At 40.9% G+C, this 13,709-nt stretch overlaps 2 protein-coding genes across 2 annotated transcripts; both read right to left on the minus strand.

Annotated features, from left to right (window-relative positions):
• Positions 1-57: 57 nt before the first annotated feature.
• On the minus strand, positions 58-1,572 carry LOC308096570 (E3 ubiquitin-protein ligase TRIM39-like; the record flags this gene model as incomplete). Its single annotated transcript, XM_080443987.1, has 1 exon — positions 58-1,572. The coding sequence occupies one exon, from the start codon at positions 1,570-1,572 to the stop codon at positions 58-60; it is 1,515 nt and encodes a 504-aa protein (XP_080300113.1).
• Positions 1,573-4,111: 2,539 nt separating this feature from the next.
• Positions 4,112-8,562, minus strand: LOC308097293 (putative G-protein coupled receptor 173). Its single transcript, XM_080445003.1, has 2 exons — positions 7,666-8,562; positions 4,112-6,548 (listed from the first exon to the last, which is right to left on the minus strand). The coding sequence occupies exon 2, from the start codon at positions 6,401-6,403 to the stop codon at positions 5,198-5,200; it is 1,206 nt and encodes a 401-aa protein (XP_080301129.1). The 5' UTR covers positions 6,404-6,548; positions 7,666-8,562; the 3' UTR covers positions 4,112-5,197.
• Positions 8,563-13,709: the final 5,147 nt, after the last annotated feature.

Raw genomic sequence — 13,709 nt, forward strand, 5'->3', positions numbered from 1 at the left:
AACGGGACACAACAACATAATTATTATTATTTTATTGTTATTATTACTCATGTTTAATTACGTTAAATATGAAGGGTCAGTTACACTGACCTTCCTTGGTAACACCTTCAGAGGGTGAATATCAGGAGTGTTAATGAATGGAAAGAGTGTGTCAGTGAAAGTGTGTGTGTAGGTGTGTATGTGTGTGTTGGTATCAGGATCAGAGAAGGACAGCGTTCCTCTGTCCCAGTCCAGTTGGACTCGGATGCTCCAGGGTTTCTGCTTCACTGAGAGAACAGTGCATGTCTCTGGTGAGACTGCCGTGTATTCACCATCATGTAACCCTATTTTACAGAATTGACCCCCAATTTTTTCTTTTCCCTTCCTCTGAAAGGACTCGGCTAACACACCTATACTCCAGCGTGTATTGTCTCCGACCTCAACATCCCAGCTGTGAGTCCCTGAGTTAAAGCCCTCAGAACCTAGGACACATTGCATGAGGTCAAATCTCTCTGGGTTGTCAGGAAGCTTCTGTCTCTCTCCATGTCTATGACCAGTGTGGGTCGGATCATCAGACAGGATGAGTTTTGGATGGGCGGTGTTGGGGTCCAGAATGACAGGAGTGTAGGAGACAATGTCCTTCATCTTGTACCAGACTCTGAAGGTCAGGTTGCCCAGGTGTTTGGCCTCGTCTATCAGTGCTCCTGAGACCAGCCGTGGGTCCTGTAGTGTGAGCTCGACTCTTTTCATAGTGGTCTTGTAGTTGAGCAGGAATGAGACGTGTTCTGCTCTCATCTCCTCCTCTGTGGCTCTGATTGTGCGCGAAAGGATTGCTATCTCTGTTTCCAGACTCTCAATATTCTCCTTCATCAACCAACTCTTCTTCCTCTCTTCCTCCCTCAGTTCATTGATGCAAGCCCACTCTTCATCTTGTAGAAACAGGTGAAGCTTCTTGAACTGTTTCTTAATCTCCCTCTCTGTGTGCCGGGTCTGGACCTTAATGTGTTCTGCTGTGTGGTCACAGATTGTTTTAACTTCATTAAAGACCTTCAGTTTCTCCTCTAAAGGCTTCAGTGACTGCTGGACTTTTTTCTTGTGTTCCAGTGAAATTTCATCAATGGGTTTGAATGTGTGGTTTGTGTGTTTTTCTGAATGAAGACACACAACGCACACTGGATGTTGATCTTCCAGACAGAAGAGTTTGAGTTTCTCAGCATGGAGACTGCAGAGAACCCCAGACCCTGTTGAAACCCTCGCATGTCTCTCCTGTATGGCCTCACACAGGTTCCTCAGAACCAGGTTACAGAGTGGATGATCCAATGAATGTATTGTCTTACAAAGTGGACATTCCCTTATTCTCTTCACTTGCCACCATTTCTGCAAACATGCTTTACAGAAGCTGTGGCTACATGACAGGACAACAGGATCTTTAAAGATGTCATGACACACAGGACAGGAAACATCCTCTTCTGAAAGAGAAAACGTGGAAGACGTTTTCTCTGTGAAGCCACAATCACTGACCTCAATTGAAGTTTGAGGTGAAGCCCCAATCTCTGAACTCAAGAAAGAATTAAGCCAGTTTGAGTACTCCATCTTGTTTTGGCTTTCTAGAAATATACCGATATGGAGTGGTGTACAAGATTAATAGATATCAGGAGACAGGAAGAGCTTTGAATGTTTCTGGACTTCACCCGTTGTGATCAAAATATATTAACAACCTACCATGCCAATGTCATCACTAGTAACAGTGTGGCTGCATGTAGCTCTCGGACTCCATGTGGCCAGTTTATGAGGGCCGTCGTCTATGACATATCTATGACGTATGACTGAGACTCCATATGTGGACAAGGTTTCAGCTTGGTTCGACTGCCATTCACTTCCTCTTTTAGACGACTTGGCTGGCCAGCTAGTTATGGTAGACAGTCAAAAGTCAAACAGTCAAACAGTTATAAGTTAACTGTATCGATGACGTCATCATATACCTTTCGATTCCCAAGCTTCCACCCCAACAGATCCTGTCATTGACATCTAGCCTCTTGGTCTGGAGATCTTAGTATCATTTGATTTTCAATTGGATTTGACATTTACAACAGCATTTTCGTCCCAGAACAAAAATGAACAAATTGCATTTTTTTTCCAATTTGGGACTGATAAAGGAAAAAGGTAACAAGGTCTTAACATTTTCAATTCCAATTGAAAATCAAATTATACTTAGATCCCCAGACCCTCTTGCAGTGACAAGAGGGTCATGTTTCTCCAACAAACAAGTGACATTTGTTGCACTAGATATTAGATTTCCCACACAGGAGACCTGGATTTTAATCCAGCTGGTTAAACATACAGTATTCACTCCGTTTCTAACAGAAAGCACTTCATGAGTGGTTCTCAAACTTTTTTTTTTTTCCTTGGACCACAACATTATTTCGAACAATCCTCAAACACCACCCCCACAAGTTCTTTATTAATATTTACCATTAATGATCTTAAAACTGGATATTACCGGATTTAAGATCAGATTATACCGGGTTATCCTTAGTTGCGTGCCGATGTCGACTTCCAAAAATCAAGCTCACAACACGCCACAGTGTTGATCTGCCTGTGTAGATCTGCTGTTTTTGGTGTTTTGACCTGATGGTCAAGATTCAATTTATCACCTGAGCAAGGAGGCAGGCTCCATTAGCTCAATGGTAAAAATGTCAGCACTTGCGCAGGAAACAGGGTTCAAATCCAAGGTAGAAGAGGAAAGTTACATTGTGCTGCTTTAACAGTCAGCATTTCCTTTAAAGCTTTTTCCCCCCCACACTCAGCCTATTAGCGTTTTCTTCAATTTGATAGACTTATGAAATATTATTTAACATATTGTTGATATATTTAACAAAGGTACAATATCTTTTTTTAATATAAAAAAAAACGTTTTCCCATGATGCACCTCTTGTGGACCAGTTGTGATCCCTGGTTGAGAACCACTGTGGTAGACCAACCACGACGACACTGCAAATGCATCAAAAGTAGAGTCTTTATTGATGAGTGGATAAAAGCACCACCTGGGTTGAACTGTACACATACAGGAAATCATCTTGCAAAGGAATGCCAGACGCAGAAATCATGGACCTCGTGTCACGTCACTTTTTCAGGAAATCGTTCCATATCAACATCTATACATGTTTTTAAATCCCCAAGTCTTGGATCTATGAAATACAGTGGAATGCATGCTAATACAGTATGCAGTGCAAGTGTCCACATTTAGAAAATTGCACAAATATGCATATATGCCTGACACACAGGTCAGACATGTTCGTTTACATAAATCTTAATTTGGAGGGCGGACTTATTGTTGTCTGAGCCTATTCCCCATACACCAAAAATCTCCCAAGCCAAAAGTCCAGCTCAGATATTTATTTTGTATGCACAGTAAACCCAAACACACAGATAGTGGCATCTAAGCTCATGGCAGCGTGCCCAATGACATTCATGTTTCCTTCATTATGCTGTACGAGCCACTTCCATTTGTTAAAAGTTGTTAACCACTTGAACCCTATATGTGTTCCATTTCTGGGGCAAACATTCAGCAGAAATAGCACATCTGCGAGCTCGCACGTTTTGAGCTTGTAGATCGGCTATTTTCGTCAAGGAGATTTGGTGTAGAGGGAAATACTAGCAGGCCTAGTACAGAGCCCTGGGGGACCCCGGGGGACTAATTATATAGGGTTTAAGTGGTTAATCTGAGGAAATCTTAACCATACTTTAGAAGTATTCCCTAGAACTTCATTGTGTTTATTAGTGTTTTCTTTTTTTATTATTATGATTATTATATCACATACAGTAGTACATCACCATTCAGGTCAGACTAAACTCCCTCGGCAGAGTTGCAGTTCTAATTATTTTGTTGTCTAACTCATTATCCATCTGTATTTCAAAGGAACGTGCATTGGCATCAAAATCAACACACATTATCAGTTGCAGCAATCTCTTCAAAAAATTAATTTCCATAAACTGCCTTCTCAGTATGTCATGATTTTAAGACAAGAAAATGAGGTTCGATTTGTACTGTCTAAATGTTACTTAAACCTGTTTTTATTATATCATAACCCCCTCCCTCCCGCCACACACACACACACACACACACACACACACACACACACACACACAAAGTAAATGCTCTATAAAAACATGAGCAGGAATATATTATCCTGTACAGTCTGTACAATATGAAATCAAGTCATATTTCAAAATAGTGTCATCTGCTTAACATGTATTGTTTACAAATAAAGGAAAACAGGCAATATTTATGATACAAATAAACCTGACACACCCCAAATGAAGTCCCAAAAATCAAGCATGTTAGGGGGTTTGGGTTCATCACAGCAATTTAAATGTCTCCAAGAATATAGTGTCCATTTGATTTTCTTTTTTGTTGTTGTTCAGGCTACTTTGAATCGCTTGAACAAGGCGTCCAGCATACTGTAAAGCCTAGTTCAGACCAAAGATTCATGACAAGACAAAACCGTTGTAAGCCAGATTTATACTTTGTTGTAACAGCGCTGTCGCATGACCAAAATAGCTGACTGTCGATCGGCTATTTTCGCCACGAGACGCCGCCGTACTATGGAGCATAAGTTATAAGCATTAGAACGTTGCGGAGAAAAACCGCAGCGGTCTGAATCTCCCCTAAGACTCTTCTTTCAAAGTTTGTAACACTCTGAACCACATTCTCCACCAATTGTCCATCATCTCAACCCTTTGTGGATCTGCTTTGTCATTCTCTGTTAAGAGCTGCAGGGGGCTGCAGGGGGCCACTGAAATAAGGCAACATTATTTTAAAATGGCATCAGTCATATTGAATTGGTGCGGTCGGTGATTGTTGTGATCTCGTCGTGATCTCGTTGTGATCTTTCATACATATTATTCATACAGTACATGAAAAAAAAAAAAAAACCTTAATGTCTTCTTAACATGTTACAAGGGTCCAACTTAAACCTTTTTGGACTCACCATAGACCAGAAAGGGTCACTCGTTTCATTAAAATATTAACATTCTGAATCAAATGGCACTGTGCCTGCATTTGTTGGCAACCTTTCATGACATGTTGTACAAAACAACAAAACAGACATTGAGACTTAATCAAGGTGCATTAAATTACCTCTACTCTCTAAATCTCCCTTCTAAGCATGAAACCCTTCGCTATCATTAAAAGCATCAATAATCATCCTGTATCTTCTCACATGATGCAGTAGGCCTCATCCTGGGGTAGGTGTTGTTTAGTCCTCCAGTACGAGGGCAGATGGGCTCTCAGCACTTTCCTCAGCTCCTCGTTGAGCAGGAGACAGAAGATGGGGTTGACTCCAGCCTGGGCGAAGCTCATCCACACTGTGATGGACAGGTACCTGTGAGGGATGTTGCAGCTCTTGACAAACACCCTCCAGAAGCAAGCCACTATGTATGGAGCCCAGAGCACCAGGAAGAGCAGGGTGATGGTGTAGAACATCCTGCCCAGCCTCCTCTCTGACCTCACCTCCTCCATGCCCAGCAGCCGCCGGTGTTGGTTGTGTAAATTTTGCCTGATGCCCAACAGAGTTGGTGGCATGGGACCACGGCCGAACCCTGCGATCCAGTTAGCCGCGGCCTGACCTGTGGCTCCGGGACCGTGGAAGGTCCAGTTCTGGCTGATAGCTGGCACGAGCTGCACAGGTTTCATCTTGCGGTGCCTGTATTCAAACAACAGTAGCTTGGCGTAGAAGCCGTGCGTGGCCAGCACCACCACGGCCAGCATGAGCATGAACCCCAGGGTGTCGTTGGTCTTCAGGTAGCGGTGTTCAAAAATGCACTGGTCCTCGTCACGGATAAACTTGTACGTCCCCACGTTGAAGACGGGCGGGAAAGCCATTGCGACGGCCAGAGTCCATACCATGCAAATGATGGCAGCACAGGTCCAGATGGTCATGCGCTTGGCGTAGAACCGGTGGTGGGCGATGGCCAGGTATCGGGTAACGGCCACACAGAACAACATGAAGGCAGCGTGAAAACAAAACAACACGGCCATGAAAGCCACCACCTTGCAGCTCAGTGCGCTGTACGTCCAGGCCGAGCTATTGTGGACGGACACCATGACGAAGGGGAAACAGGCGGCGGAGCGGACCGCGTCGGCCAGGCACAGGTCCAGAAGGAAGAAGTAGGGGGCTTTGTGGAGCGCCCGGTCTCGTAGGACGAGCAGGGAGACCAGGAGGTTGCCTGCCAGGCTGACACAGATGATCAAACCCAGGAAGGCCAGCTTAAAGTAGGCAGACACGTCCATGGCAGAGATTCCTCCATTATTGTTGTTACTGCTGCTGCTGCCAGTACTGCCACCTCTTGCCAGTCCACTCTGTGAGGCGAGCACAGCCAGCAGGCTACCAGGGCCATCGATGGCAAAGGTCTGGTTAGCCATCCTGCCACTTCCACCAGCGCTGCGTTTAGGGGACCTTTATCAGCACCTCGGATCCACCACGGCTCTCTCTTCTTACACGGAGGGGCTGTGAGGACCTATTCTACACGACAGACTCATCTTTTCTCTTTGTCCAGAATGTCACCACCTGTGAATGTAAACACACACAAAGGATGAAGGCTAATGCCCAATTTATGCTCCATCTTTGCTAACTGTGTTGCACACCGAAAATAGCAGCTCTATAAGCTCACAATGTGTCGCATCCTCAACGCTTTGTGAGGTTATAGATCTAATGATTTTGTCGTACGAGTACGAGTACGACAAAAGTATAAATGAGTCTTAATCGTCGCCATCACAAAACAAAAGGTGTCCTGATGTGCGTTCCCTGTAAAGAAACAAAAAAAGCGTGGCTGTCAAAGTGGAGTGTTATGCGTTTCTCTACGGCTGGGCTCAGATCAGCAGCTCATGCCAGCTCCTTGGCTCTCTCAGTAATTACCTTGCCCGTTGCTAAGATACACCAGCTCACATACTTTGTGCAAGTGTGGGTGTTTGAGTGAATACATGGGGGTGTTCAGAGGGACGGAGCAGACAGAACACAACCAACGCTAGACACAGAGAGCTCCAATAAACACTGATGTAAATGAGCAAAACACCTGTCATGATTTCTCTGTGTGCTGCTCTGTGTGAATGAGTGAGAGTCAGTAATCTGTAGGGTTAACACGGCATAGGAATACATTCATTTCTGTCATGATTCAGTGCCAGGCAGGTGGCCGGTTTGGTTTAACTTTGCATATTAAGTGCCAGACACTTCAATCAGCAAGGGGTGAAAATTATTTTAGTGATTAACATTAGCATAGCCTGATTCCTACTAGCAAGGAATCTCAAGTCACCCTTGTTTAAAGAGAGATTTCACAAGAATGGCTTACATTTCAGTAATATGCAGTGAATACAAACGTTATAAAAATTACTTGATAGACATCATATGAGGTATTCAAAATTCATGACATAAAATGAAGTCTATTGTCGGGGTGCTGCTAGGCCATGTAACACATTTTAATTTGATGAATGCCTTTTGTGTTTTGCCTGAGCAGCAGACTTTAATCACACTGACAAAAACAGCATTTCAAATGTTTTTTTTATTTTTTATGTCTGGCCTGTATGACTGCTATAGGCCTGAGCCATGTAGCCTCAAGTGACAAACAAATGGAACAGGTGTCACAATAAGCTGTACTCTGTGTGTATGATATATCTGTGTGACAACCTACCTTTCATCTCTGGATGTATTCTTCTTATGTTGCCACGAATGATGCCAGTCGCTTTGTTTGACTGTTTGTTAGATTAAGATGAAAAACATCATGGATGGAGCCTCATGCTCGTTGCTGTGCTGTCAAACAACACCTGTTATGCAGAAATCCCTCGCAAGGAAATCAAATTGAGTTACAAATAACAAATATAATACATTTTACGGGCCATCAAATAATCAACAGCTGACCAAAAAAAGAAGAAAAAAATCCAGGATGGGGGATGCTAGGCTTGATCCACTGTTAAGATAGACGAACATTCACTCCCACCCTTTTTACAGTTTCAGAGACCGAATGATGTGTTGAATTTGTCTCCATCCATGTAATAATATCACCCGAGAACATGGATTTTATGGTGCATTACGTCGAAGATGTATCTCCAAAAAGACTAGATAAGACGATCAAAAAGGAAACCCATCTTCAATCTGTTCGTATATCCAAATGATGTCAGATTTTCAATGCTTATAATAACCCACCCACAAACGTTTTGGGGAGGAAAAAAAACCCCATCGCGCATCCCATCAATGAACACAGTCTTGGCATGTAGATCAGAGACAAATGGCCCGAGAACAATTAATCCACGGAGACAAAAGCCCCGATGCATTTCTTTTTTCCATGTTGGAGTCGATCTAAAGGTATTATAAATATTATTTACCCCGAACAGAAGGCTATAATGTGCAGTCTTTGTTTTGCTGTCCAGCGGAGGTAGACTCAATTGCCCATAATAAAAGCCACCGTCACCATGAACAAATACATTTCCAAACACATCCAGTATTGCCACTGATCGCAATTCACATCGCACACGTCTCAAAAACCACGACGAAACATGATTTAGTATATGGCTGGATTGAGCGAATTATTTCGGAATAATCCCAATTATGGCTGCTTGCGAGGAGGCAGTTCGCATATTCACGGATTCCGTCGGTTCTGTTCGGGAACCGGGAGAGAGAGAGAGAGAGAGAGAGAGAGAGGGGGGGGGGGGAGGGAGAGGGGGAGAGGGGGGGGTCAGCCATAATAACATAAAAGTGATGCTTTGTTCTAAACCAGTGGTTTTCAACCCTTTTCATATCAAAGGTCCATTATTTATTCGGCATTTGAGCCACGAACCAGGACCACCATTTGACGAGATTCCACCTAGAATATTTAGTTATCGTTGGACAAGATTTTGTCCACAATTCCATGCTGTATTGATGTACCAATAGAAGAGATTAACAGGCAGACGTTGATCAAAATAACAATCCTTCTACATTCTCTAATTGTGTAGACTTCTTGTAAATAAGTAATGCAGATGTTTAACAATAATTTAACTCTTGAGAGTGTAAAATGAAGCAAATGGACCCTTTCGGGTCCATTTGCTTTCATTTTACACTCTCAAAAGTTAAAGACCTAATAAGGGTCCATTTGGTTTCATTTTACATTCTCAAGAGTTAAAGATCCAATAAGGGTCCATTTGGTTACCAACTCTCCATCATTTAGCTGGGGACCACCTGGAACCCCCTCAAGGACCACTGGTGGTCCCTGGACCACTGGTTGAGAACCACTACCCTCGCAACTGAGAGACACCATCATACATGACACAAAGTTGATGCATTTACACTGTTTATGAGACAAACTTAGAATTATGAAATAGGCCTATAGGCTAGGCTATACTATATTAGCCCTGATTATTGCAAAATGCACACCCAGAGTTCAGTCTTGAATCGTTTCTAGATGACTGCTCCTTGCTTGATGGAATGACTTGACTATAGCCTATGATAGAGTCATTTCATTTGATCTCTTATCTTAATTATCATAATGTGTCTAGGGTCCTTAACCTTAAAATGTCCTATTAATTATGGTCTCATATGGGCCTGTACTTTGTCATGGTAAAAGTACTCTGTACTCTCAGTCTCTCTGTCTGCCAACCAAGGTCAAATCCAAGCAGGCCTTTTCTGTGGCAATCTTGTTTTGGGAACACGGTATCTGGGTGTTCTCTTCTCTTCTACAGCTGTCTCCCTTAGTGTCACCAAATCATCACTGACCAGTGACAGGTCAGAGATGTCAAACGTGTTTGACCCAGACATGGGGACGCTGTTGTCCAGAGATAAACTGTCACACAATCATAATCTACCATCATCTACCATCATCATCAGACGACGGAACCTCATCGCTCTCCACCAATGGCAGGATTACACCTCCGACGGCTGGACGATTGATGTCACATCCTATGATGTCATATGTTTATGTTACTGGACAATGTTAAAAGCTCGTGCTTGCTCTGTTACACTGGGGAGAGACGGACGGCCGATGTTGCGGACACCTGTGATATACTGTAACCTTCTATTGTCTCTCTGATCTGAATACTAAACATGTTTCTTTATACCCAATGGCTGCCTGTCTGAGTTTGGTTTTTTCCTTATTGTCTCCGTGCTACAAGTATCTGTACTTTGTGTGGGTCATGAGGTGAAATTAAATTCCAACAATTGGTCCATCGAGCCAGGATATGTTTGAAATATGGTGTACGGGGGGGGGAACTGAGCTATTATCAGACTCTCTTTCCCCGGCAGACCATATTTTAATACGTATCAAACGAACCAGCCTTGGGTGTAACGACTTATCACTTCTATTCAGATGAAGGTTAACTTTGAACAGTATCACAATTTATTTTGTTTGGGACCTGGACGCGATCGCTGGACCTTTGGACTGGACCCTCGACATGTCTCAAATTCCACATGGTCCAGCCATCGGGGTCGGGATCCCTGAACCAACATCAGATTTGATGAGTATATATTTTTATTTTTATTGTACCATGGTCCAGTGATTGGGACCTACAACTTCTCCCTGTGAACCTTCTGATGAGTATACCTTTTTCTTTATTGTATGTATTGTCTTTACCGAACCCTGTGTCTCATAATTATCAGCCTGTTTGTAAATTACTGTTTAACATAACTCCGCTAGGGAGTGAGTCAAGTAAAAATGTTTTATCACCTTATATTCCTGGGAGGACATTCCTGAATGTCTCATAAATTCTCTTATCTACCTGGGTCATTATATAGTTTGTCTTTGTCTCTGTATATGTTTATGAGACCACCGGAGATACCCCGACGTTTTTTTACACAGATGTTTGACTATCAGCTGTTCCTTACAGTTATTTGTCTTTTATTTATATATATATTCATGTCAAGGCGTCTAGAATAACCCACAATTCAACTTGGGTGTTCGAGCAATGCATGGCTATATATATAAATATATGGATTTATTTTTTTGTACCTCGAAATACCACTTTTTCACGCTTTGGTTTTCGGTGCGGGTGAATTTATCTAATATTAGTTTTACACTAGGTGGGGGGTTTGTCTGTGTGCCTGCATGAATATATCCTTACAATTGTCATAATGTACTAATTTTCCTTCTATACTGTTTTAATTAACATAGAGCAGGATTTACGACCCTTTATCAACTCTATTAATACAACCCCTCCATCCACCAATTATTCAACCCAAATTACTCCATTGAGGGACGGGTAGGGGCCTGTTCTACCAATTTGTCCGATACTCCACTAAGAGGGACGGGTAGGGGCCTGCACGTGTTCTACCAATTCGTCCGATACTCCACTGAGAGGGCTTTGTTTGACGGGTGGGGGCCTGTTGTCTTATATGTTTGTTTTATTTTGACCACTGTAGTTAAATCATCCATCCATTTAATATATTAAGCTTTAACAATAACTTTTAAATCCCTGATCCAATACAGCCTCTAACTTCTCCCGTGTCTTATCTGTTTACATTCTCTTGTTCAGAGCTCCTCTAATAACAAAGTAGGCTAAGTTACAGACAAGAATAATAATCACACTATAACTATGAAGGCTTGTTTTAAAAGTTTAAAATATATATATATTTTAACACTGTTCTAAATTCATTGAACCATCAGTACAATATATTCTTGCCTTAAAAAATAAATACATTTTAATTTATTTAAAATATTTTGAATATAATTAAAATAATAAGTAAACCAATCAGGTTAAAATCTTTTTCATTCCAAAATTAGTTTGTTGCTGGAAGATATCTATGTTCGGTATGTTTGTATGTCTGTGTGTAGTAATGAACGATTTCTCTCTCTATCTCTCTCTCTCTCTATGGGTCCGCCAGCTGTCGTCTACGGTGTGTGAGTGTCCGAGCGAGCGAGAGAGCTAAGGAGTGAAAGTCTATCTGTTTATCTTTGTCTCCCTCTGCTATCTATGTATGAGTGATATGCAGGCATGCGTGAATGTTTGAATGCGTGTGTCTGTCTCGCTAGTTCTAACCATTTTAGTCAAAATTTTAGTCATTCTCCAGTCAGTTAGAACAAAGTCACTCTGGTCTAAAACTCCATTTCCCATAATTCCTTCTGGTCTGAGACTCCATTTCCCATAATTCCTTCAGCAGGAAGTGTTAGCTTTGTGGTACGATAGACACGTTTCCATGACAACGTGATCCTACCGGTTACAGTCTCTATTGAATTCCATTCAAAACATAGATCCGTTAAATTTACCCTAATAAGATTCAATTTGTTCTATATCAATATTGGGAAACATTAACTATAATATTAAGTTTATTATAAAGTCATTTTTGATTTATTTTAAAAAGTTTTGAAAATATTTTATCATTTTAACTTAAGATTTTTTAAGAGCTTGTAGATTTGCTAATTTTCAGATTTGCTATTTTTCTGTACTGATCTCATTTCAATATACTCTTCAGAACAAAGATGTTTATTCCTTATTTTTCATTGTTATATTTTATTTTAAAAAAAGTTTTAATTATAACTTTTTAATTTTTAATTTTTTTTTAATTTTAATTTTAAATTAATTTATTATTATTTTTTTTTCATCCCCTTTCTCATCAACAAATCATCTGACACACATTATATTATAGATATATGGGTGTCAAATAGAGGGGAGTTTGATGAATATCTGATTTAAATATTTGATTTAAATGTTTAATTGCTGTGTTTTGTGTTTCTTTTTCAGTTTGTGTTTCATTTTAGAACGAGAATGTAAGCCACCCCATTACCCCATTAATCCAATTCCTGGACAACTATAAGGTCACATTACCTGCTAATTGTACATACAATTGTACATACAGGGCTAAACTTTAAATTTATATCTGGTTCTAAACCTGTTTTAAACTGTGTTTCATATACAGTCAACTGTAGGCTACTGCCATGCCGAACAGTAAATTTGATTTCCATTCTGTCTTACAGATTTCAACTTATGTCTTGGATAGACAGATGTTGATGCCCCATGCCTACATGCAATCAGGAAGTATTTCTTGAGTTTTAAGATGATATCACGTAAGTTTTTTTCCCAAAATAAAGTGTAAAGTGATGTACAAATTTACATAGTACAGAAGTGTCCCGTTCCATTTTAAATACTTGTATCTTGATAAAGCACAAGGACTGCAGCTCCACAAGGAGGAAGGTAACTTTTCTATTTCTGAACGTGTACAGAAACAATCAATGACCCGAGACGTAGGTCTCTTGTCAGATTTCAATATGAAAACTTACAGACTGGTGAGTTGTCCCTCCCTACAATCTCTCTGCTGCCATGCCATTAAACTGTGCTAAAATTGTCTGTCTTAGAAAAGATTTGCTTGGGACGGTGACATTAGCTGAGATTTTTTTGAATTATAATAAAGTTATTTGCAAAGTTGCAAAGGGAAAACTTGTGGAAACGTGTGGAGTGTCTTGGAAATTCATGAACTATAAACCCTGTTTTGCTTCTTATTTGAATAAATTAATAAATTATACAGTCCTTTCCTATTTGAATAAATAAATTATACAGTCCTTTTGAAGAAGTATAAATGTGTATGTTATCTAACTAAGCATTTATTTTTGGCCTTAAGTCATTTAAATCTTTGCCTGTCTGATTTGATTTTGAATTATGTCACAAGGTAAGACCTGATCAGCTTGACCTTTGACCCTATCCAAATCATGATAAGATGTAGGCTTGATAGAGTCATTTCATTTGATCTCTTATCTTAATTATCATAATGTGTCTA

The sequence above is a fragment of the Gymnoscopelus braueri genome (assembly GCF_963280865.1).
Source record: "Gymnoscopelus braueri genome assembly, chromosome: 12".
In the NCBI taxonomy this organism is placed as follows: Eukaryota; Metazoa; Chordata; class Actinopteri; order Myctophiformes; family Myctophidae; genus Gymnoscopelus; species Gymnoscopelus braueri.

Coding starts and splice junctions, on each gene's coding strand:
- LOC308097293 (XM_080445003.1), bottom strand. CDS start 6,403: ATGGCTAACCAGACCTTTGCCATCGATGGCCCTGGTAGCCTGCTGGCT.